Source organism: Pleuronectes platessa, chromosome 2, assembly GCF_947347685.1.
Source record: "Pleuronectes platessa chromosome 2, fPlePla1.1, whole genome shotgun sequence".
Taxonomy (NCBI): Eukaryota; Metazoa; Chordata; class Actinopteri; order Pleuronectiformes; family Pleuronectidae; genus Pleuronectes; species Pleuronectes platessa.
In genome coordinates, this window is record NC_070627.1 from 9,098,031 (window position 1) to 9,123,668 (window position 25,638).

The 25,638-nt window shown below is 41.1% G+C and overlaps 1 protein-coding gene across 2 annotated transcripts; it reads right to left on the reverse strand.

Annotated features, from left to right (window-relative positions):
• Positions 1–3,014: 3,014 nt before the first annotated feature.
• LOC128453004 (ras-related protein Rap-1A) lies at positions 3,015–24,903 on the reverse strand. Of its 2 annotated transcripts, none has more exons than XM_053435586.1 (8): positions 24,833–24,903; positions 16,768–16,856; positions 15,856–15,924; positions 15,448–15,504; positions 14,528–14,668; positions 10,134–10,277; positions 9,683–9,810; positions 3,015–4,139 (listed from the first exon to the last, which is right to left on the reverse strand). In XM_053435586.1, the coding sequence occupies exons 2-7, from the start codon at positions 16,822–16,824 to the stop codon at positions 9,721–9,723; spliced, it is 558 nt and encodes a 185-aa protein (XP_053291561.1). In that variant the 5' UTR covers positions 16,825–16,856; positions 24,833–24,903; the 3' UTR covers positions 3,015–4,139; positions 9,683–9,720. The 2 variants fall into 2 exon arrangements, with proteins under 2 accessions (XP_053291561.1, XP_053291569.1); XM_053435594.1 differs by lacking the exon at positions 24,833–24,903 and adding an exon at positions 21,430–21,591.
• Positions 24,904–25,638: the final 735 nt, after the last annotated feature.

The following is a 25,638-nucleotide window of genomic DNA, read 5'->3' on the forward strand; positions in this document are numbered from 1 at the left end:
CAAAGACAGAGTGTTCTGCTTGGCTGCCTGTGTAAATACAGGTGGAATCTGCTGTGAACAAATTGCCTCCTGTTTCTTGTGCAAACACTGAGAAATTCCGGGGGGAGAAAACAGCATCCATTTTCAATTAGGTGCTGCTGCTAATGAACGCCACAGCCCCTCAGTCTAATTACAAAACTGCACCATCGCAAACACGGGCGGGCAGAATGTGTTAATATAAAAATGATATATACATCACTCACGTGCAGAGGGAACAAACAAAGTAAGAAAAGCATTTCATAACATGGTGGTCGCACAAAGGATTATACAGAGTAACACATTTTAAGTAGAAGTACAGAAAATGTCTTTTTAGATTGAAATATGTAACATTAGGGAATTACCTAAGAGTCAATGCAGCATCAGTGCACATCATGGAAATAAATAAATAAGTTACAGACAGGAAGTGGCAGATGATGAATCCTTGGAGGAGGTAACCTTGCACTCCAAACTGTCAATATCCCCTCGACAGTGAAGCTCATGTTCACTCTCTCTCCCTCTCCTGAAAATGCATTAGACACAGACGATACCCTCAGCACATCAACACCGACCACTAATCTGTTAATTGATCTGGAGAGAGGAAAGAGGAAGAGAGTGTGTGTGTGTGTGTGTGTGTGTGTGTGTAAGAGGGGTATGGGATGGAGGGATGATATTACTTTAGAAATATATCATCTTTTATAATGGGTTCAGGGGCATCGGGTGAATGAAAGCTTGCTGTTATTTGGATAATTCATCATCCCCGGTTTATTGTTCACTCTCCGAGAGCATTTTTTACTGTAATAAGTGAGGAAGTAATGTTCTATAGTAATGTTAATGTTGAGTATCACACCTTTTACCGGGGCAGAGTCCCAAAGTGCTTCACATGAATTAAACAACACCGTAAATGTGGTAATAAACAATAAATATATGCAAAAAAAGAGAGAACAGAATGACACTCAAAATGATTGTTTCAGACACTATAAAACACAAGGTGAGACGATTAAAAGAAAAGAAAAAGATATATGGGTTTTCAGTCATCTTGTAAAGGCTTTAACTCACAGGCTGTTGATAAAGAAATGAGGCTTAACATCGACCGAATAGATAAGTTTGGTTTTAATTGGTTATTTGATATAAAAACGGGATAAAACAACATGATTGATAGCTGAGACTCACCAATGATTGGCACTTCAAATTACGTCACAAGATGGTAGCAGTTGCATGTATGTGTGTATGTCACCCAGTAGACCACATACGTCTGCAAAGACCCAACAGGCCCCTTAAATTCAATGAAACTGCACCGAAAGACCCAGACTCTGTGTCCTCAGCGTCAGTCCTCCACATGTTCAGGATTTCTTTCATTAAAATCCAAAGATTTATGCCCTGAGAAATTAGTTTTAGCTTTTGGGCTCATTGTGTAACTCACTGTTTAAAAGGAGGAAGATACTGTGGCACCATGTGTCCTTCAAAGTTCTCAAACCTGTTCACGAGGGACGATCACATTTAGTTCGACACAGAGAGCGGGCGCTTTCATCTGACTCCAGCCCACCTGCTAACCAAAGTGTCTCCCCACTTCTCAGAGGGGACAGAGACGATCCGAAGAGACCGGAGGAGTCTGGAGGACGACAGCAGGCGTCGTCTCACCGGGAGCCTGATAAATGAAGAAGTGTTTTGGTGTTGCTGCGCCTCTCAGCCACTAAAGGGATTAAGGGCCCGATCAAGGCTGCAGCGTAAGTGATAAGAGTCAAAAACAAGAAGAAGAAGTGAGTCACACTTTCTAATCCCTGCTCAAGCGTCCTCACCAGCAGACATTAAGCATCATCTGCCTGACACATCCGCCCTCGGAAACATAAGGAGCTTAGATGATGCAGCATTACTTTTCTTTAAGAGGAGTTCAAAAAACTTGCAGAGTTCATGTAGGTTATAATATGATAATTTTGACTCCTGACAAAACGGACTATAAAAAGACAGGAGGGTTCAGTGACGTTCCAGTTACATAAGTTATATAATTTATTGATAAGATATAACATCAACTGATATTTTATGTGTTAAGGGTTTGCAAAGAGATCTTGACGATGTTTGTTGATTTATCAACTGTTGTTATCATGATTAACTTCATTCTTCAAGTAAAAATGCAGAAAATTCACTAGATTCAGCTTCTAACTTGTGAGAATTGGCAATTTTCCTTATCACATTGTGAATGTATTTCCTGAAATTGTGACTATATTTTGCCATTAAAAGGTTCAGTGTGTAGGATTTAGTGACATCTAGTGGTTAAATTGCAAGTTGCAGTTGAATATATGAATCAATAATGAAAATAACATTTGTATCCTTACATCAGACCATAGTCTTACTTTAAATCTAACTGGAATCAAGTCTGAAACCATTAGAATGAAAACTCAAGCTCAAAAATATATGAGTTACCGAAAACTAATTTGAAACATGCAGATAAGCTTAACATTGACCAATCACTGCTCTTTAGGAAGTAAAATACTAATGTACGAGTCACCTCAGTGGCACCATGGAGTTTACAACCCTACCGCCATGTTTGTTTTATGAAAGAACTGTGATCTATATTCATGATGAGCAGTTGCTCCGTTGAAGCACATTATGTAATTTTCTGCTGGTGTATTGAGTCAGTACAGCTTCAACTGGATCATTAATGTCCATCTACTGCCCTCTAGTGGTCTTTAAAAGTAAAGCAAGTCGTGTGTAGCAGATCATCATATATAGTAAATAGGGTGGTTGTACATTTATTGTATCACAATGAGAGCGACTGTCCTCTATGTACCGTCTATTGATCCATGGACAGAGCGGCTTCACTGTATAGAATACAAACCTTGTTAACTGGAGCGAACATAATGTCCCCATTACGTTTTTTGTTTTGTTCTTTGTTGCAATTTCCAACCATTTAAATATACCCTTTAATTTCACTCTTCTCAAATAAGTCAAATGTCCTTTGGATAAAAGTTTAATTCACAAAAATACATTGACCAATATAATGAAAATGTACTAAAATGTACTTTAATAATCCATAAAAGCTGGAACATCATTGACAGAAAAACACAAGAAGCATTATTAGAGTTGGTTTAGTATAATATATTTCAGCTTCAAGAGACATAGAAATCAATCCTTGTTTTTCCCCATATTTCTTCTATAAAAAGGCCCATTTTTTTTCTGAAGCATTATTATGCAAAAAATGGCATTAGAATATATTATGGGAGCTATGAAATCCCAGTGACTGAGTATAAAATTAAGTCACATCAAAGAGAGATATCTGCAGAAGAGAAGTCCATGAACAACAGGGCGAACAAAGAAAAAAAATATAATAAAAATAATAATACATATCATAGACCTTGATCTATCATCACTGACATGACAGGCATGGACAATAGGTGTATGGCTATAAAAAATTTCTCACTTTTCCACTTGATTTCACTTGAAAACATCTACACTTAATAACTGATGCATTTTTTTCATGCTTGTTTTTGAAGAATATTTATAATCATACAACTAAAGAGGTCAACTTCCATGTCTCTCAAATACGATATTGATATTGAAAAAGATGAAAAATACTGAAGTTCTAACGATGTTTTCCTTCTTAAAAGCGGTTGTTTTCATTTTGTCAAACCGCAAAATTAAATGAAACTAAGGGGCTGCTCCCTGGCCACGTTTTGGTAGCTCTTGGACACTTTTTTTTATTCTTTCAGAGGCTTTGCTGCACTTTTATTATCATGATCAACAGTTTGTGGCATTTTGTTTGTTGGTGCAAAAATGGAGACTGTCCAGTCGGGGGTTCACACTGAAACTGAGACACAGAGGAAGGTCCTCAAAGGCGAGAGACCAGAGTCTTCTCCCTCTCTCTCTCTCTCTCTTACTGTCTTTCTCTCACTCTCTCTTCATTCTCTCATCTCTCTCTCTCTCCCCCATCTCTCTCTCTCGCTCTCTCTCATGTAGATCATCCTCGTCTTTGATAGGAGCAGTTCAGTCAGCTGATTCACCGTTTATGGCTGATGGAGGGAGGGCGGGGCTGGGCTGGGTGGGTGGATGGGGTGGCAGGGAGGTTTCGGGGCTGTTGGAATGCTGGCACGTTCCAATCAGGGCAACAGTTCTTCATTACAGCATTTCTGCAACACAGCATAGAGGTTTGGTTAGTTTTAACTTCATCATTCAATGATCAGCCCCAAACTCACCATCTACGAGGTGTCACTGCCCTCTGCTGGCTGTTCAATGACAGTACACCTGTCTAAACAATCCCATGAATGTGGGAGGAGAGAATGGAAACAAACTGCTAAAGGTAAAATTTAACTTCTTTCACCCGTTCTTCTGCTGACAGCTTCTCAGAAAGGCACAAACCAAGAAAACCACCTAGTTAACAATTGATACAACTCCTCCTCTTGCAGGTTTCATTATGGAAGATGAAGTCGTAAACATTTCAAAGTGTGTGATGTAGCCGTAACCTTGAATTCAATGCTATACGAATTTAGCAGTTCAATGTTAAAAGTTACCCTCAGTATTTCTTTACCAAGCTATTTGCCCGACCTTTTACAAAGTTTCTTTTTGACTCATAGGTCAAAGTTTAGGACCAGTTCTTTAGGATTTCACACAACCCAGGGTCTAAAAAAAAAAAAACTCAGAAGTTTCTTGAAAAGAATCAACAAATTTGTGGATTTCTGAGTGTCTCCTACAGCCTCTTACAGTCTGAGAGCAGGAATTGAGGCCGGCAGCGAAAGAGAGAGTCCAGAGGGATGAAGAAGAGCTGTCCACTTACAGCTAATCCCTTATCCCTGCAAACACTTTCAGGACAAACAGGAGTTTAAGGGAGATCTGAGTGAACACCACTTTATTTTGTTCACAACTTCTGACAAGTTGCTGTAGTTCACAGAATGGGGAACTCTGATACTTTCCAAAAATGCATATGAGACTGTCAGCTCCTTCAGGGATGCTGAGAGAGAGGGTACAGGAGCACTGGTGTGTGTCTGGCTCTGATACGGACCCACACGGTCATCACTTTAGTGCAGCCACATCTCACAGAAGTGACTCATTCTGCGGTCGTGCCGTATTCACATCCCAGCTGAGGTACCATAATTACTTGTTTCCCACTTGTAAACAGTGTTCACTTCCAAGTTGTAATTACGTCTGGGGAATTTCAGGTTTTTCGGAAAGCTGCTGTGTATTTAACTTGCCGACAAATAAGAGAGAAGTGCAGGTTCATGAAAATGCAAACGAGTAGATATTGTGCTACATGTTAAATTACACTTGCATACAGTAGCCATTAATAGCTTTTTCTAAATTATTGATACGGCTCTTACACAACGACATGTGTGCTCACCACATGGGAATCACGGGAATCTTTCCCATCATTACCTTCCCTCACACATGATGTGAATGTGTCACTGGTGCAGCTGCTGTCGGAAACCCTCTCTGCTCAGCTCGACACTCCAGCGCTGCTTTTAGCAACACAACTAAAACAAGGTTTGTGTGGAGCCTATGGAGAGCAGTTATCTGATCAAATCCCTAATGGCCTCGGTTTTTACCAATAGCAAAGCCGGTGGGTGGAGCAAGGGCGAATTAGAAATAGATGTGAACATATGCATAATCCTTCAAGCGCATGCCCAGCAAGTTATGGGACGTCCGGGAGGTCGGTGAGGGCGTTTGACCTGCCTCACAGTGCTGAGTAGGAGCGTGGTAGGGACAGACTCTATTCATTCATTTGATTTGTAATAGCAGGAGAAGCACAGATTTAAGACCTAGATTTTAAGTATTCCTGATCTAGGGCCATGTTAAGATAGTGATAAATAGTGTTATAACCGTGTTACTGCTTCTCTTAGAAGTCAAAATATCCTGACATGCATCATTTGCAGCTGGAGTAACATCCTGCCAAACTTCTGAGCGTCTACATCAAAGTATAAAACCTCAGTTACCAAGTCTATAAACTCTAATGGCAGCATCAGGTGTTAAGGTGATAAAACAACATGGGGCAACGTCTGACTCCAGACCATGAAAATAAATAAAGTCTGTGGGGAAATGAGGCCACCTGTTGCTTTATCTGCCCAAAAGACTCTGGAACCATGCGGAGAGTTCTGAAAAGACCATTCTGGAATACATAGTCAAACATTTAAATCTTTAAAGAGAGTTACATTTTTTCAACCAAGTGGAACATATATACAATAGTGACCTTGTATTGTATGAGGAAAAAAGTTACACAAATGTAAATACTAATATTCAGAACCACAACAGTCACAGTATGATGTCAGGAAGTCCCCGGCAATTTCTCCACCAATGAATTCAGTAAAATCAGAGACAGCCTTTAACTTATGAGGTCAACAAACTGGAAAATGGCCATGAAGTGAAATGTCCCATTAACTTTCTCTCTCTGCCCCATCCGAGACTGGCACTGTAGCCCCTCTCCCAGTGTACGGGGTTGCTCTGTTGTGAGCAGTGGAACAGTGAGGCTGTAATCCCATTAGTGCTGGTTCATAGGGCTGGCCAGCGTGTGAACAGGAGTATGGGGCGGGAAGGGGGGGGGGGGGGCAGACACCGCCCTAGGTTCTGTTAACGGAGGCCTCCCTCTCACACCCTCCGGACCTCGAACTGCCCAACACAGATGGATTCAGATGAGGAACGCGGTGGGTGGGTGGATGGCTTAGTGACCCTGATGGCTGTTTGAATAAACCGGTGTTATCAGTAAAATCGGTTTTATTTCCTCCTGAATTGAAAGTTAAAAGATACTAAAGGAGATTAATGTAAAATCTCTGTTGCGGGCTGGGCTGAAATGTGTTGACAGAGATTGTAAGAGACTTAGAAATTACGAAACATTGAGGAATATAAACTTGTAAACTGTGGGTTGACCAGCTACACCCTTTTTACAAGAAAATCCCCCTGGTACACCAGAGAGACGTCGTACTACAGATCCTAAAGCTGTTTTTCCACACTGCATCTGTTCACCTAATTACATCTAACAAATAGTTTGACTTCATTGTTGAGCAATTTGCTTGGTTACTTCAGTTTTTCATTCTACTCATTCATCAACGACAGCACTAATTTATAATCATATATTTTTATAAATGTTTTTTTCCCTGAACCAGACTTGACAGTTTCTGCAGAACTTTCCAGAAACAACAATACATATTCAGGTTCATAGGAGGAAACAGTGGAGCCCTCCACCACATATGATTCAAAACAATGTGATACCTAGGTGAGGAAAGGACACATGCTGCTCCATGTCAAAATGTTATTTGTCCACTCAGAGAGAAACATCGGCTTCGGTAGCATCGGGACCGAATCCCTCAACATCATAAACAAGAGCCAACGACTTGCTTAAGGGCGCTTCAGCACAGTTCACACCCCCAGAAGTGACAGCGTGTACCGACGTCCTTCAGTTGAAGGCCGAAGTCTCCCTCCTAGCTCTGCCACCCCACCATTGGTCTCACACCACAAACCCAGTGGTGGTCAAACAGAATGGAGCTAAAAAAAACTGAGGCTGCCACCAGATCTCCAGAGAAGCACCGGTCTCATCAACAAACAGACAAAAAAATGTGTTGAGGCCCCTTAATAACACATTTTGTAACTTCTTCAAAACAGACAAACAAACAATCATGCACACTTCACACACAGACAGATCAGGTGTGCGGCTGACTCTGGCTTCATCAACGTCCTTTGCCACTTTCTGTGTAAATCTCAGTGTAACATAGTGAGTGCCATGTCAGAAAGTGTGCGTCATTATCCACCTTTGAATGATACCTCCCACTGAGAAACACATGTGAAGGTAGTGTGAATTAGTGTGGTTGAAAGTGTGACAGCAAACGTTACTACCTGACATTTGAGTGTGACCACAGGAAGCACACATCAATACTGGCGCCACCATTGTGGAACCCAGTTAGTTTCAAGCATACTGAACCCTCTCGGCTTCACTAACTTCAATTTTCAACAACACTGACGCCCGACTCTGTTATCTCCACGCAAGTGTGGGCGCATATCATAAGACCTCCGAAGATTTCCTCAACGGACTGAACCTGAAGTCATGTTGGAGAGGAAACTATCCACAGCAGAGGGGAAACATTCATTACTTCGACTTTACATGTATGTTATATATAAAACCCTGCAGGAGTCTTCTATACTGCTCTTACCAAGTTAACTATGCCTTTATTATTACTGGCAGAGCTGCAAACAAAAACAAAAATAAATACTTATTTGTGATATTTTTTCCGTTAGAGGGACTGTGTACTAATGTGTTGAAGTATTTTCATTTGTCAGGTATTTAAATTAGCAACAAAGAAAAAAGGCATTACACGCAGCAAAATGTCTGTTTGGACAGGAATAAATTACAGGAATCAGCCTTCTGGTTTACTGGTAGTTAGTGTTTTCACACTTCCTCAGTATCAGCATCCTGCTAAAACTACCCCAAACATTTTTGAGAAACGATTCAGCTTTTTCTAGGAAACAACCTGACAAAAGCCCAGGATTTCCTCAGATCAAAGTATCTGCTGAGCTCTGCTGAGTTTCATATTAAAATCCAAACATCATCAACAGCGACTCATTCATTCAAACAGTAATGATGGCTAAAGCAACGTAATGAAAGCACTTCGCACTTTTGAAAGCTGACTCAGGGATGTTTGCTGGTAAATCACCAGCATCAGCCTTAGGAAGCCAAAATAACCTGACACATCCCATATATGCAAACTATGAACAAGAAGACAACCGATTCATCATCACATGGACTAGTTCCTCTACCAGAAGAAATGGAACTGTTTTCCACATCAGCCGGCTGCACTTGGAAAACTCTACATGGAAAGCCCTTTCAACAAAACCCTAGGTCCAGTTAAATGAATCCAGGCCAGGTGAGGTGTGACTATGTGCTGACTTTATTAGAGATAAACTGACCCTGTTAGTTAGGGTCAGCTAACTTACTTTTAGCATCTGTTACACCACCAGCAACCTGGGGAAAGGACTATCTTGTGTTTACAATTCTCTTGTAGAGATTAAGAACGCACAGTAAAAACTGTTCACAAGATGTAATACCAGTATCTCTACATTGGTGTAAAATATAGAATTTATATATATTAGAGATCATTTTTAAGACCCCACCCATGAAAAGCATAATCACATCAGGAGAACAGGTGGCTCTACACACAACCACAACCAGCTGGTTTGCTGTGCTGAGTCATGACCTCCCAAACCATGCCAAACTAGATAAGCAATAAGGACAAATATGCCGGGATAAAGTCAACATTCTTTGAAAGAGTTTGGGTTCCCAACAAGCAGCTTGAGCACGAGCAAGTTTTGTGGCGAGTGAGCGAATAGCTAAGAAGCTATGACTTCATTTAAAAAGAGAATTTGAGAAGGGGGTAAATATGTTGCCAAGAAATATCCTGTTTTTGTCTCTGGCGGGTTCTGGCCCAGTGTATCTAGTTTTAGCTAAAACCATCTGCGAGTAGCATCAACATCACAACCATCTGATATCAGACGCCTCACCGAAGAAAAGCAATTCCAGCCATCTTACGTTATAGTGGTATGTGACTTCAATAATTTGTAAAATGTCAAATAAATGTGACTTCTGCACGCTGCTAACAAGCTCAGAAAGTTATAAATGATAAAATACAACTCGTGTAGGAAGAATCATGAGGATTTATGATTAATGTTATGCATTTTAGGTGAAACACACACACACCTGGCTCAGAGCTGCTGCTGGGGCTGGAGGGGGAGTCTCTAAAGCAGGACACAGTTGGATTTCTTTTTCGCCTTCTTCTTTTCCACTGGCGTTTTCCTATTTATCTGTCTGACCAGGTCATAGAAGATCTAAGAGACACAACAAACAAGAAGAGAAAAAAACATCAGTGGTGATACAGTTGGGAAACTTTCATATGACAAAAAACACAATGTTGCACCTTAAAGCCTGTGTAGTGTGTCACGGTTTACACACAGTTGGTTTAACAAGCGGCAGGTTTCATTAAAAGTAACTGAGCTCATTACTTCAAACATTGTTAATAAACAATAGATTTGTCAAATAAAAATTCTTCTGATGAGGTTACTCTTACAATTAAACGACTCCCTGATAGATTTTGCGAATGTCAGATTGTGCTGGTGTCTGTTTACAGTGTGGACATGTTCATCATACTCACATCGAGGACGTTGATCTTTGACTTAGCAGAGGACTCTAAAAAGGCACAGTGGTTCCACTGTCTGGCCAGGTTCTGGCCCTGCTCCTTCCCCACAACACGCTCATCCTCCAAGTCGCACTTGTTCCCCACCAGAATCATCGGCACCTGAAGACAAAACAAGAGAGAGGGAGCATGAATATTTGAGGAAAGTTTGTGATATTGACTTAAATTCAGAACGGCAGCGATACTAAATCTTTCTGAAGTGTTTAATAATCTGAAAACATTGTGACAAAATGAATTAATCCGTACAGAAAGAAGAAAAACAGCAGATCTGAGTAAAAAATGCTGATCAAAAACAGATGTGTGACTTTTCTTTTTAAGTCGTTAACCAAGTCTACTAAAATAAATAGAGGGGAAGAAATAGAGGGAGGAAAATTAGTAAGGTTACAAAAGTAAAGCAGGGGTGGAAAATGAGCATGAAATAGTAGATGGAATTCTAGCGGAGCAAACAAAGCGAGTGAGACAGATTCATATCAACATTAGCACATGTTTTGTACAAGTGCCAAAACAATAGCCAAACTTTAGTACATATACCTAAATCATACTTTTTAGATCCAAATATGACCACAAGAAAAAAGTTTTTCGTCACCTCAATGGTCTAGGACATATACCATGACATAACCCTTGTATAAATCCCATCAGCTGTTCTTACAGTGCTTATGACGACACTGTACAAATTCAGTGCTTGATCGTTCTTCTTGAAGCATTTAGAGCCAATGAACACTTCCTGCACTCACGCACCGGGCTGGACAATTAATCGAACATTAAGGTCATTATGCAACTCTTCAAACATAATGACTTGAAACAGCCCTAGATTCAGTCATTCAGTGTGGTCAACAAATGATGTCCTTTACACAGGCTACCGCCCACCCGGTAAAAGTATCACTGGTAACATTAGAGTTTGTGAAGGTTCAGCGCCGAGGCCTGGGACGTGCAAAAATATCTAATTATATCAATAATAATAAAAGAGCATGTCTACAAAAAGGGAAGCACATAATAATTAATAAGGTTAAGTAGCCTGTGCATTTCAATCAGAAGCCTGGATGTGGGAGGGTCACAGAGACTATCAAGAAAAATCAATCCATCCCTCGGGCAAAGCCAAGGAAATCATTTAGGTTGCAAAACAGTGACAAAAGAGATTAAAAAAATCAATAGGAACTTGCAAGGAAGGTAGTTTCATTTATTTTCGTGTGTGTAGAAAGGAAATCCTCCCTAACTAATCCTGAGAACACAACCGTTGACATAAAGTCCAGCTGGTTTTGGAATCTTCCAAATACCCTGCACTTCTTCTTTTGTGCTCTAACTCGGATGTTTTCACAACCAAGGTAAAAAAAACTAAAAAACTTTCTGAGGAAGAGGGGAATAGTCCGGGCACAACTTCAGCCCTTCAAACTGTCACATCGGGCATAGCCGGAGCAGTCAGGGTGTCGGGATGCGGCTCATCCTGCCTGCTGTTTCCTGACCGGCTATCTAGGGAGCATGCTGGCCTGGAGGAAGCCATGGCAGCCCCGCCCAGCCAGGATAACATCGCTTTCCTTCCTGAATGTTTTCGAACATTTCAGCTGGATTGCATGTTCCGGCTGTTCCCTGGAATTACATGATAGTGTGAGACTGTTTGTTTGTGGGAGCCTGTACGTTAATTTCGGCCTGCCATCCATTTTAACATTTAAACCGAGCTTTGCAAAACCTTCCACAGTAAGACCTTATGACAACATCCAAGCTTTCCAGAGGTCCACCGGATATTTGTGTTGTGTGGTGCAGCTAAACAAAGCGACAGGCGTAATCAACTAGTGGAAAACTTTGCATGCAGCACATCAGGTGCCAATAATATCAGCTGGGGTAATCTATTTGTGGTGGGCCAGCAACAAATAAATCTCTGCATGGGAAATCCTGCCTTCAATACCCTCTTCTGATCCAGACACTGCTCCCAGTTGTGTCTTGTGGTTCTGGAAAAACTAGGTATATATGGTAGTATCCAGACATGTGCTAACTTGCTCACACTTCACTCCTTTTCCCACCAAGAGGCAACTAAAGTTAAGAGGTTGTATTTGACAGTGGCCACATTCCTAATGGCACTTTTTGAAAGTATAGGATTAATATTCCAGCGTCTTTTTTGCTTCCCTTTCTTGCTCTCTCTGGGCTGTGGGGCAGACGACAGGAAACTGCGATGTTTAGATTAACCCCACAGAGGTTGCTGCTTGATGTTTGATATCCAAACAAGCCTTTGCGCTGGACTGCTGAATGGCATTTCTCCCAGAGGTCCTGGGAGAACCAATGGTATGCCCTCCCAACACAAACTATTGGCCAAGCTGTGATGAGAAGGATGGAGCGAGAGGGATGAAGGTATGCAAGGAGGGAAAAATCTTCAGTGTCAGCAGCACACAAGGCAGCATTAACCTACTTGAGGAATCCACACAGCCCACAGAGAATCTGTAAGCAGGCTTTTAACATGCTACAGACAGGTCCTATCGTGCCCACAATGGCATGCTACAGACTGGATTGCGGGAGCACAGGATAGCGGAGTATAGATTAGTTTAAATGGATGGAGTCAGTTGCTCCAAATGCTGCGGTGAGTCACAAGCAGCGAGTTGGGCATTACTGCCGTCCTACTCACAGAAGCAGAAATGGCCCAGAAAAAGTCATAAGACCTCTCTTACATAAGAATTGTGGAAGCAAGAATGGGAAGGGAGCTTTTAACATTCTGGTGACTACTATTCTTCTCAACTAACGACATATTTAAGGAGATGGAATTTGGTGTTTAACGTAGAGTCATAAAAACACTTGAATTGAGCTTGGCAATATTAGGGGCATCTGTTCATTTTGACAGCTTTGCAGTAAATGGTCCATGGCAGAGTTGAAAATGAGAACAGCTGCAGCAACAACCAGCCTCTTCAAGCTTTCGCTCTTCAATAGTATGAAAGCTCTAACCAAAAAAAAAAAGGAAAACATGTTAAGCATCTCCTTTGGTCGTGCATTCCTGCAAGGGGCAAAGAAAGATAAACAGATGTCACAACAATCGTAGGTAAAGGCTTAAATCACCACAGGACTGATAGCTGACGGAGCAGATGTAATAGCTCGATAAAAAAATAGGGATACATTCAGACGGAAGAAATAGAGAAGAAAAGGGACATTAGCCGTTTTCTGGCATGTTGATGAGCCACTGATCCTGCAATCCATCTGTTAGCCTAAGGCTAACCTCAGCTCTCTAACCACAGAGGCTCTAATGAATTACCACAGCCTCACAATCCAGTGTGTTTTTGATGAGCTGAGGCTTTCCTTGCATCCCTGACGTCCAATCACCCGCACAGAGTGCCAGACCACAGTGAGGCCACAAAGCAGGCCATAGAGAGCCGGGAGAAACACAGAGCAACAGGCAGTGAAAAGGCCAGTCAAAACAGAAAGCAGAGAAGCTTACTGGAACTGATATAGAGGAAGGGGACCAGGAGGACAACCAATAGAAAAGATGGGACAGAAAAGATGCAAATAGTGTAAAACTCCTTCGGCAGGCTGCAGAGGCTCCTCGAAGATGGTTGATGGGGAACAGAGGGGAGGAAAGAGCGAGAGAGCGAGGGTTATGGTAACATTCAATCCCTCCAGAGATCACCAAAAAAGGGCATCTGAGATCCTGCTGACGCACTGCCCCATCAGAAAGGGGTTGGAGGGTTTACTCACTCCAACAACCTCGCAATTCACCAGAGATACAGAAAAATGGAAATGTGCTGCTGATAAACAGTGAAGCAAGAAAATAATTACATGAGACATGCTCCTCTATATTTCCTCCGCCGAGGAGCTGACTTGAACAGTAAAACCATATTGTTCAAAAAGCTAAACTTAACGCTTTAAGATCTCCTGCTGAGACATTGGCCTACTTTTTAGTGGACTAAGCTTACGTGTGGGGCAATTCGGTTTCCATGTCAAACACAGATTAAGTAAACAAACCACAGGGACCTCCAGGACGCTAGTATCAGCTAATGCTAAGTTATATACTGTACAAAAGTTTCACTGCGTGCTTTAGCTTATTGTTTGCACATTAGAGACAAGGCTACAGAAATACCACAACAGCGCCTGCTTTATGTCAAGGTAATCCAAGTTTGTGATCACTGGCATGAGATGCTGTGATTACAGTGTTGAATGGTATCCATAGCAACAGTGTGATCAGCTCCCTGAACAATGTAGGCGGCTGACAACAGAAATAAGGCCTGTAACCTGTCTGCAGTATCTTCCACTGTTTCTGGTTTCAACAACCTATTCGGACATGACGAAATAAAATGAAGTGAAGAAAAGGTTATGTGAAAATGTGGAGGAGTTAATGTAAACACGCTTGTGGTGCTTGAGTGTGCACACTGTGTACTTACATCCTCTGTGTCTTTTACTCGTAGAATCTGTTCTCTCAGGTCCTGGAGGTCGTTGAAGGTGGACTGTGCTGTGATGGAGTAAACCAGGGCGAAGCCTTGGCCGTTCTTCATGTACAGGTCCCTCATTGCTGTGAACTGTTCCTACAAGGCAGAAAAAAACAAAGAGGAAGAACGGGGCATGAGCTCTGCCATCTGCATTTTATATACTATTAAAAGATTGACCTTCAATATCATATAACACTGCAACAGGAACTCATGCTGGTGGGACCTACTCGTTACATATGGTGAATGTTCTAGTCAAAACAATTGGTCAGTTTGTTATTTTTCCAAGAAAAAGTGTGAAACGTTGGATAATTGTAGAATCTGCAATGGAAGGCTTTGCTTTCTTTGTCTTTTTTTTTATTATAGTAAAGTAAAAAAACTATTTGGGGTTTGCACTGTTTTTCACAGAAAACATCCATTCTCTTAACTATTTGCAGATGTTTTTTGGACCATATGCCTATTAGAGGAAATCTGGGGATTAGTTGCAGACCTGGGTGATGCATCAAAAAAAATTCACAACATTACGCAGGACACAATGACAGCAACCTGCATATAGCATCAGGCATTCTGTACGCAAGTAGCTTATCATCACTCTTCTAGCAAACTTGTGCTAGTTTTATATAAAAAACTAGCACGGCTCATGAGAATCTTTGAATACAATTTTAGCCTATTAATGAAAATAGAATCTAACTGTATAAGTATATCTTATCAAAAGTAATTAATCTGAACCAGCAATGTTTTTCAATCAACGTTATATCCTACTATCTGTGTTTCCACCTTTACTTACAATGGCAGGATTCAATACAGTGACTTGGCAATCATTACAAATCGAACAGCTGGATATTGACAGAGCTTTCAGTAGCGAAGAGTTCACTTACTGTGCCTGCTGTGTCAAGAATTTCCAGCATACATTGCTGCCCATCTACCTCCACTTGCTGTGGAGAGAAGGAAGAAACGCATCATCAGAGTGAGATAATGTAAGAGTTAATTTCAGGTCACTGGGCACATCATAGTGCATCTTGACATTCTTGTGTACAACAAAGACCAACAGTGACAAATAACACAGAGGACAAAAGAGAATAAAAAAGAAAGAAAGAGAAATAGAATAAAAGAAGAATTTAAAAAATATAAAAAAGATGAGAAATTATATGAGAGAGAGAGAGAGAGAGAGAGAGAGAAAAAGAGGAAAATATCATGACGTGAACTTGCAGAGCAGCTGCTAACAATCAGCTCATTCCACGCCCGCACTCGCGGCCTCTCCCTCGCTGCTGTCACAGGACACTCACCTTTCTGTACGAGTCTTCTATTGTCGGGTCATATTTTTCCACAAAGATTCCCTGTACGAACTGAACTGTCTGCAAGAGAAGAACATAGAAAGTGGACGTCAGATCAAGTCAACCTTTTCGAGCGACAAGAACAAAACGTCCAGAGATGCAAATATGGCCACGGTGCCATGTCTTCTAGCTTCTTATAACGACTGGAAGGAGTATGTTGAGTTTGTTCATGGAGGTGATGGGCAGCAGAAAGAGTTAATCTAAACCCCCAGTACACGTTCATTTCCACAACATGTGTGACTACATGCAAGTGAAAGGTTTGGCTTAAGCTACATAAAGCACTGTGCTTAGTGGCAGATTTACATCAGGGGTAGACTGAGTTCACATGAGAAAGTCTTAAGATCTAAACAGGTCAGCCTTGCAGTCTGAGGGATTAACCCAACTTTGACACCTGGTTAAAGTTAGCTACGCAGAACATGTAAAATTTCACAAACATGCATGTGCTACTGAAAATCTTGCAATGACAATAAAATGGTTTGATATCTGCTCATCATCTATCCATGCAAATAATATGAGACCTGATTAAATATGTAAAGTGGGATTTACGACTGGATAGCTTAGAATTGGCAAAAAAAGAATTGGAATCTGAAATTATTAAAGTTAAAATCCTGCAGCAGGCATAGCTTATATTACAAAAGACAAAAACGTAGTGGTAAAACAAGTAGGAAAATAAGAACAGGCCAGTTTCATCTGTGGATTATGTCTTACTATATCACTGTTCATGGTTTGCTTTAGTTGTTCTACCACATGCCTTTCTGAAAAACCTAGCAAAATATGTTGCAGTTTCGTTGACAATTATCTTACAGTGTGCTACAAAGGAAGACAGAGAGGCAGGAAGGGGGTCAGGAGTGTGTGGATACTCACCAGAGCGGACTTGCCCACACCTCCAGAGCCTAACACCACTAGCTTGTATTCACGCATGGTGGGATTGTTTCACCGGACAGCCCAACGGTCTGCAGTGGACACACAGGGAGAAAAAATGGGACAAGCAAAATGAGAGACGTGAAGTAAAGCGAGTGAAACAAAACTAAAAATAAGTTCAGCTCGAGCTAACTTTCTTTTTGAGGAAAACAAAGACATTAACCCAGACTGGTTTCTTAAGTTTTTCCCACTCTAGAAAGGAGGGATTCTAGTCATTCCTGGAGGTTATGGACAAGACGCAGCACAACAATAGAGGGAACACCCATAAGTGGAGCTGCTTCAGGGTGGAGGAGGTGAAGAGTATGTGACCCCTCTCTAACACGAACCAGCTGTGATGTGAATGAGTGTAGGGGGAACTGAGGGGGAGATAATACATGGATCTGGCAGATATTCCTCCGAATGACACCATCATTTGGCCTTTCCTCTCCAGAAACACACCCTGCCGTCTGACTTTTAGCCACTTGCTCATTCCTGGGATTGTGTAAAAAAAAAAAGTAATTTAGACTAATGACAGAAAGCAGCTGAGGGAGGAGGAGGAGGATTGCTGTGATGGGGAGGAAATTATGAAATCATCGGAATATCCCTTTAAGAGAGGCTCTGAATCACTGGCACACATTGTGGCAAAGTCGGTTGAGTTAGCCAACTGGGTCACTACAAGCTGGGCTACAGATACAAAGCCTGATATTAAGTTGTAGCTGGGTGAAGAAGAGGGCGATTTCTGATTCCCTTTTATATTAAATCAGATTTCCGGCTAACTATAGTTTCAAATGATTGATTTTGGCTACAAAACATTTTCAGCTCTTTGACATTTAGAAATAATCCAACATGGTTTGAAATTGGCTGAATAGTAACCCTTCAAAGAAGAAAAAACAATCCTATTGGATGACACGTTTTTACTGCAGAGTTACAAAATACTCGGGCTGACCTGAAAGCTTCAAACCTTCAGCTGTTGCCATGGTAATCAATGTCCAAAATCCGTATTTGAATTATGTAATGATTATTGTTTCATGTACAGTAAGTACAGTAACATGTGTACACAATAACCTGGCTTTATTAAAAGAACATTAAGAAACTATTTTATTTTTAAATTACAGCTTCAAAATCATTTCGATGGTAACCAGACTTTTTCCTATTCCGTACCCTTAATACATATTGTTATACTATTGTTCCTGTTCTATTTAACATTCACCTGTAAGAGGAGTCTCACCGAATGAGTCAGTGGCTTAAGCTGACAGGCACAGAAACTCGATTTAACTTGCTTCCAAGAAAAACCTGGATTTCTCACAATTTACCAGCACTGACAATCAAGTAGATTCAGAAGTTGAATAAAAAACCACAACAAAGACTCAACAAAGATTCCAGGGTTCTTCAAATGTCTTGCTTTGACCAACCAAAAGGAAAACACATAAACACAATCGTATAGAGCAGAGAACAGCTGCAAGTATCACATTGGGAAAGATGGAACCAGAGATTGTGCATGTTAATTAAAGATGAATAATCTCTGATCCAAATAGTTTTTTTCTATTGATTGACTAATCAATCAACTAATTGTTGTTGAGAATGTCATACTTTGGTAACACATCTGATTCAAGCTCGACATGTGGTTGTTTCCTTAACTTTCTTCAAGAATTAGTGAAGTGGTTTAACACCAGTTATTCTTGGGTTCACACCAGTCGACTCGTAGCTTTAAATTTAATCCTTAGTTTTGTAAAAAGGAGTATTAATACTTCTGGGTCCCTGCTTGAAAATGTCAGCCTGTTGGCATCAAGACTGTGTTGAAAATCAGAAGGGGGCTCAAGTTAAAATGGTCCCAAAAGAAGACAGCATAGCCGATAAATCTACTCTTTTTGCAAAACCTTTTTATAGCAAAAATCAAAAAGCTAATCGTCAGCCCAGTGGGAAGCAGATGATCCCCTCCTACACTGTTCTCTTTACTGCACACTCCATCAAAACACTCAGGGGAGGTGGACATAGGACTGAGGATGTCCAACTTCAATCACAAGCAGTGACCATGTGGGATACGAAGCCCGGCCTGTGAATAATTCATATTCACTAATCCTCTACGCACAAAGTGAAGTTCTGCTCGCACGCTTAGGGAGGAGCCATTGGAAGGAGAAAAAGAACAGGGCTGCACAAGTGCCATGCAAACAGTCCACGGCTGCACTTTCATGTAAACAATCGAGTACAGAGTCAAGTGCATGCACAGTGTCACATACACAATGTCACACAGACAATGTCAGACTCAGATTTAGGGTAGGCCTCACTTGTCAGCTATGTGCACATCACATTTCTTTGTGCGGACGCTGTGGACTGACCCTTGCTGAGACAGATGACATCAGGGGCCCATTCTGTGACAGTGGCTGTTAAGATTATTATTACAGTATGTGACTGCTTCAAAGAGGTCTTGAAAAGAAAAAAAGAGTGCCATCTTTAAAAATACTCAGGAAGGAAGAGCAGAACTGAGGTATATGCAAAACACCAAGCTAATGCATATTTTGCCAAAGAAAGTACCTAGATATTTTAAATATCAGTTAGATTTATTTGCAATTTTAAAGTTATTCTATTTTGCTCTACAAGCTGCTAACATCTATTTATAGTGAGCTGAAACAATCAATTGATTAAATGACTTGCTTGAAAAAAAACTGATGGGCAACTATGTTGATAATCTGTTTATCGTCTTCCAAGCAAAACCTCCCAAAACTCTTGTGGTTCAAGCTTCTCTACCTGAAAATGTGCTGTTTTTCTGTCTTTTTATTTAGAAATCCAATAGTTTTTGGTTTTATACCGTTTTCTATACTTATACTGACAAAACAGCTTGGGCTCTAGGAATTGATGAGGGTCTTTTTGACCTTTTACAGACGGAATCACTTAAAGTAAATGCATTATTTTGATCAAATGATTGGCTTTTCATTTGGTCACCTGTCAATATTGTCATATCCCCATTTTCACTTTAGTATGCTTTACTTTTTATATATTGTTTGCAACCACAGGTAATAGTTTAAACTGATTATTTTAACCAAATCAATGATTTTAGTCCTCGGCTGTCTGGATAACAACTTTTTGGAGAAACAAGCTGAGCAAATGTTAATGGGCCCAGCCAGCCCAGCAAACAGTGTTGGAGTTGACACATTTTTAACATGAAATTGATTTATTCTGTGTTTTCACTGGATTTAAATCACCTGGTCTATTTGTTTTGGGGAGGAGGAGACCTCTGTGGATAATTCAACCCCTGAAAAAAAACTCCACAACATCTGGACCATAAGTTACCCGAGTAACAAGCTGAGCAAACGTTAGTGGCATCTCATCACACAGCCCCCTCCAGGACGATTTTTCACGCTAAACTGCTTTATTGTGGGTTTTTAGTGGCTTTAATAAATTAGTCTTCGGGACGATTAGTACTGGAGGCGCAGCAGGGGAGCACCCACAAAGAGGGCTACCTCTAATTTGGAGAGGTCTGTTGAATCCACCGTTGAAACAGATTCAAACCAAGCAGATGGTATATTTACATTAAAAGAAGAAAAAACTAAGTCACCAGTTATTTTGCTGATGGCTTGTAGATCAGTTCTTCAACTGTTGGTAACGTCTCAAGAGATTGAAAATGAACTGAGAGGTTCCAGACCAACATGTAAATGTGATTTGCTGAACAACAAACTGTATTGGTTGGAAACACCAGCAACATGCTGAAGCATCTTGAATTCCATGTATTTGATGCTGTATTCATTCCTAACGGAGCAGCACATCCATAACACAGGATAAATATCCTAAACTAAATATGCTATATGTTATACTATGTTATAATATTAGCACAACACTGGAAGGCTTGGTAGATTTATTCTCCAAGTAAAAACATTGTCTCATTTCCCCCATAGAACCTGTTTTAAAAAGTGCTATATAATTTAAGTGATTATTATTCTCGTTATTGACTGACAGTTGCAATGACATTGGAAACCTGTTAAGACCTTTTCCCACAAACAACTGATCTGCAATCCTTAATGGGAAATCGATAGGACCAAAGTCAGAATGGATGGTAGCACTGGTGTTGATAAAATCTTCCATCAATGAGCAGAAGCAGCAGTGAAGGTTTTCTCAGCTCAGATGCGTTAATCCAGGCTTTCAACAAGTGGTCAAAGTAATTGCTCTAAATGTCAGCAAAGACATAAATACCAACTTCCTCAAACCTAATGACATTATTGATCAAGACAAATTCTGCTAAATATACAGCAAATGAACGATCCCATATCCTTTGAGCCTTTGAACAAAAGGCAAAAACAGAACCGGGGACGAGATGCTCTTGTTCTGGCATCTATTCTGTGCTTAACGCGTACACCAGGAAAACTAAAGACAATGCTGTACTCTCATTTGCCTGCCTACACACTCACGATGCATACAAACACGAACACAAAGGGCCATTTAAGGACATCTCCCTTTAACACCAAACGTCTCCCTGCTTTCACTGCCTTTTCACTACACACTTCATTCCCGACCAAACAAACTCACACACTGTGGCCAGTGCTCTGCTCTCGTAGTAACCCTAGCAAATAAGGAGCGAGGGAAAGCCACATGCCACAGAAACATGCTCCACCATGACATCACTACATCACTCACCCTCTCCAACCAAAGTTATGCATCCATCTAAGGCTGGAAATTGGACGAGGTGGCGCTGCTCGCAAGAAAATGCAGCGAACGTGAGGCTGCATCAACTATAAAACTCAAAATTAGAGAGCGGGAGGGGACACAGCTAAACCGCAACACTCAGAATCCACTATTTCCTGTTCTAGCGAGAATAATCCGATAGCAACGAAGCTGTCACAGCGACTGACTCAGCAGGCTGTATGATTGGCAGCTGCCCTCTGTATCTCCCACCCAATGCGGATGGTGAAGCTGCACACATCCGCTGGTTAAGCTAGCAGCGTAACACAGACCCTTGTGGCATCTTATTATTTGCTTGATTGTTGACCCACAAGGCAATTACAGAAGCATCACTGTTAAAAGTTTATCCCTTTGAGGTTCAGGGATAGAAAAACTCAGGGTGAGATACAAGTTGTTCTGGGGAGGTGTTTTTAAATGTTGATAAGCTCCTGGTTACTCATTACCTCCAACAAAACCACAGGTCACGTCACTTGTTTACACTGAGCTCAGCATAAGAAACTTTAGGGGAATAAACCATGTGCCACTGACAGCAGAAAACCTGTCAAGTAGAAAAGAAGGAGCAGCACTGCTTTATTTCAGAGTTATAATTATTATTTCAAAATAATATCCTTATTATTTCTGAAACATTTCCTGGAAACATTTCCAGAGCCATATCCTTTAAATTACTATTCCATTTAAACCAAAATTAAAATGTATTCAATTTGCATTTTATTTCATTTTATGATTCAACTTATTCATTTGTGCAAACTATGGTGGTTATGGTTTAACTTACAGCTCCATGAAATCCAGTTCATTTCATAATAATGTTCCGAGATGTTTTCATGCTAAATGTGTTAACGACCAAACCATCAGCATTGATGAAGACTCAAGTAAAAATAAATGAATGAGTTATAAATATTCACTGCAGTTTAAATTAGTTTCACGGATATTCATTACATAAAATAATGAAAAAATAACAATATCAGTCTCACTATTTACTGTAATGACAACTAAACTACTTTGTTCTTACCAGGAAACTTTCAAGAAACAATTATAATGAAATAATTGACCTGTAAATAAAGCGTTTTTAAACCTTTACTCTCCATACATTAAACTATCGGATTTCCTGTCGCCAAATGACACATTTTTGCATGTTAATGCTGACCTGCGGTGCCCTAGGAGACTGTCTAATTTGGCAGTTAATGTAGATTAATTAACTGAGAGAACACCAGCTAAACTGTCTCCAATTTACCTGCGATTAGTGTCAAATTATATACTCCTCAGGAAACTTGCTAAGGAATAAGGAATTTACAAGCTTGTTAAATAAAGTGGTACCAACACAGTTTATAAACGAAAAAGCAGTACGTTTTCAGTGGCAAGGAATGCAATTACATATTTTAGGAAGCCAATGTGTGTGAGATAGATACCGACAGAAAAAAATGTATTCAGGAAACCAAGACTTCTGAGTAATCAGGATGTTTCCAAATCTGACTTCAAGGGAAAAGACTCAAAGAGCAGTTTCAGTCATCAAACTTTATGCACATCATGCATCTAATCTATCCTAACATGAATTTAAAAAGAAGTACCTAAAAGAACCCAATGTTCCCCTTATCTATCTGCATCTGCCTTATGTCGCTTTTTAGGCTAACCACAACCTATGACGACCCCATTAGTCAGAACCAGACTGCAGCAAGGCACAAGAAACTTCACCGTGACTTAACTATGACAAAGATCTGTAACTGACAAACATCATCAACCGAAAGCATCTGTGTCGCTGGGGCCTTGACCTGTAACCACATCCTCTTTCCAGAGAGCAAGAAGGCTTCATGCTGATAGGATGGAAAAGGAGTAGCTGCCTACTAAAATAGCCTCTTCCAGTCTCTGTTCCTGTTCAAGACTCCAGACAGCAGGGCTTGTACAGAGAAGGAGGAAAGGAAGTGGGTGTGAAAGCTTGTATCTCATCATCGAAACATGGGTTGTGGAGACATTTGGGGGGAGTGAGGATGAGGCAGCTGCTTGATTTCTATCAGCAGTGAAAAAACGACCACTTTTATATTGTTACACTCATTGCAGACATGTCTTTTTACACTTGGGCAATGTGAGACCATTTAAACGGCAGATCGGATGGTATTAATAAATGCTTCGTGACCATACAATCCAATGTGAAAGTCTGATGGGAAAAAAACGTAGTGTAAAACAATCACATGAAGCTGTGGATCATTTGCTACAGGAAGCTACAGAAATAAAAAGGAAAAAGTGAGAACGATGCTCTGTCACAATAATAGTAGTTTTAGTTTAAAGGCGTGTAATGTCTCTCGACAGCCTGCAACTTGATTCACAAACAAATTGACTTACTGCCTAAGTAAGACTATTTTTCCAGAGGACAGTACAATCTAATCTTTTTCAGACTTTGCTGGATCATCTTTTATCAATAAAGTTGTTTGAGGATATTGAGTTCACACACTTTCCCTGTTACACACCAGCTCCGCAGCAGAAATAAACTGGACCAGGCAGCTAAAAAACACACACACACAAAGCTTGGAGCCAGACATGAGAAAGTGACTTTAGCTGCCTGGGTTAACTCGCTGTGAATCCAGCTAATTTGCTTGTGGCAGCAGCATATGTTTATCACTGCAGGTCATGCTAAATCCCTGCAATCTGTGGCTGTGACTGCACCGCAAAGGAGCAATCAACACCGCCGCCTATTATCACAACCGGAGCTTCCCCTCACGATTAATCAAACCGTTCATAAAGCCCTCTTACTGATAAACCCTTTAAAAAATACCATAATCTATAATCCAGGCAGCCGGGGGAGGGGGGGGCAGCATCTGCCCATCAATGATCCCGCTACACGGCGGCATCCACGATAAGTCCCGTTATCAAGCTTGTTAGCAGAATGCCGCTAACTAGCTAGCTTTAAGTGCCCGAGACGGGCCGACGCTTCGCAAACCGCTAGCCGAGGCTCGTTAGCTCGTTAGCTAGCTAGCCGACACATTCCTGTCCTCGGCGTGTGACACGAACGCAGCACGGTTTTCAGAAACCCAACACAACCGGTCACATTTCGCGGCTTTGACACCCGGCGGCCCCGCCAGCTCCCCGAAACAACCGCATTCCGGTGCTATTCGCCGGGGAAAGACGCCGCCGCCGCTCGCTTGCTAGCTGCTACCTGCCCTTCCGCCTGGCCTTGACTAGAAAAATGGGAGTGCTGCTCACTGCCGTTCTGCACTGGGGGACAATTCCTCTCGTTTACCCGGCGGATAACAACACTCGTCCCGCAGCATGTGCCCGTTGTCCCGCGGGTGTCGAGGCTCCGTGCGGCGGCGAGAACCGGTGGTTAGTGGCCGCTTCGCCGCCTCTAAAGTTGGGTATTTGCACTCACCGTTTGTCGCTCGCTGTCTCTCGCCGCTCCGCAAGTGTCAGTTTGCCTCCGGCCTGTGTGCGCACACACGTCACTCCCCACTATTTCTCATTTTTTTAAAAGGCCATGGCACACGAGACCCGGCGTGTGCAGGACGGAGGAATTTCCAGTGCTTCCAAACACACACACCAGCTATGGTTTTCATTATCAGTAAATACATTTATAGCCATGTGCACTTTTCTTCTATTCTAAAGGACACGTCTAGTAATAGCACAGTAACACGAATCACATTAACAGAATACACCCACTGATGGTTTGAGCTCATAGTTGAGTATTCTGTGTCTTTAGATAAAACTATTAAGAGTACACACCTCATATTAATATATGAACTTTGTACAAAAAGAGGGTAAATCATGATAGAAACACAGTATAATGATCCACGGTAATGCAAACACATGTATAACAGAGGCCGGTTGTAAACCAGAGCAAACTTTGCAAACAGGGAAATATTATGATTTATTTTCCCTCTTTTCAAAAGTATTTCTTTCATACATGTGTAGTGCACATGAACTTAGGGTGCCAGGCTATTATTAGCCTTTTATCTACATTATTATTATGAACATTATTTTGTATGTACTTCCTTCTGTATTTTAAGCTTTAGTTTTGCAGCGCCTTGATCTTTGTGTTAAAAAATGCTCTGATAATGAGGTTATTATTATGATATGCACATATCCACATAGGCACACGTGCATGCTTTGGGAATATGGATTTGTTTTGGATGTAATGTGTTGTTTTGAGTCAAGGCTGCTCCACCCTGCAGCCACACT

Bases quoted from the DNA above. Each gene is read 5' to 3' on its own strand.
- LOC128453004 (XM_053435586.1), bottom strand. From the start codon at position 16,824: ATGCGTGAATACAAGCTAGTGGTGTTAGGCTCTGGAGGTGTGGGCAAG. The intron at 15,925-16,767 runs GTGAGTATCCAC...CTTCTCTTGCAG, and splicing joins GTGTGGGCAAGTCCGCTCTG to ACAGTTCAGTTCGTACAGGG. The intron at 10,278-14,527 runs GTAAGTACACAG...TTTTGTCTTCAG, and splicing joins GAGTAAAAGACACAGAGGAT to GTGCCGATGATTCTGGTGGG.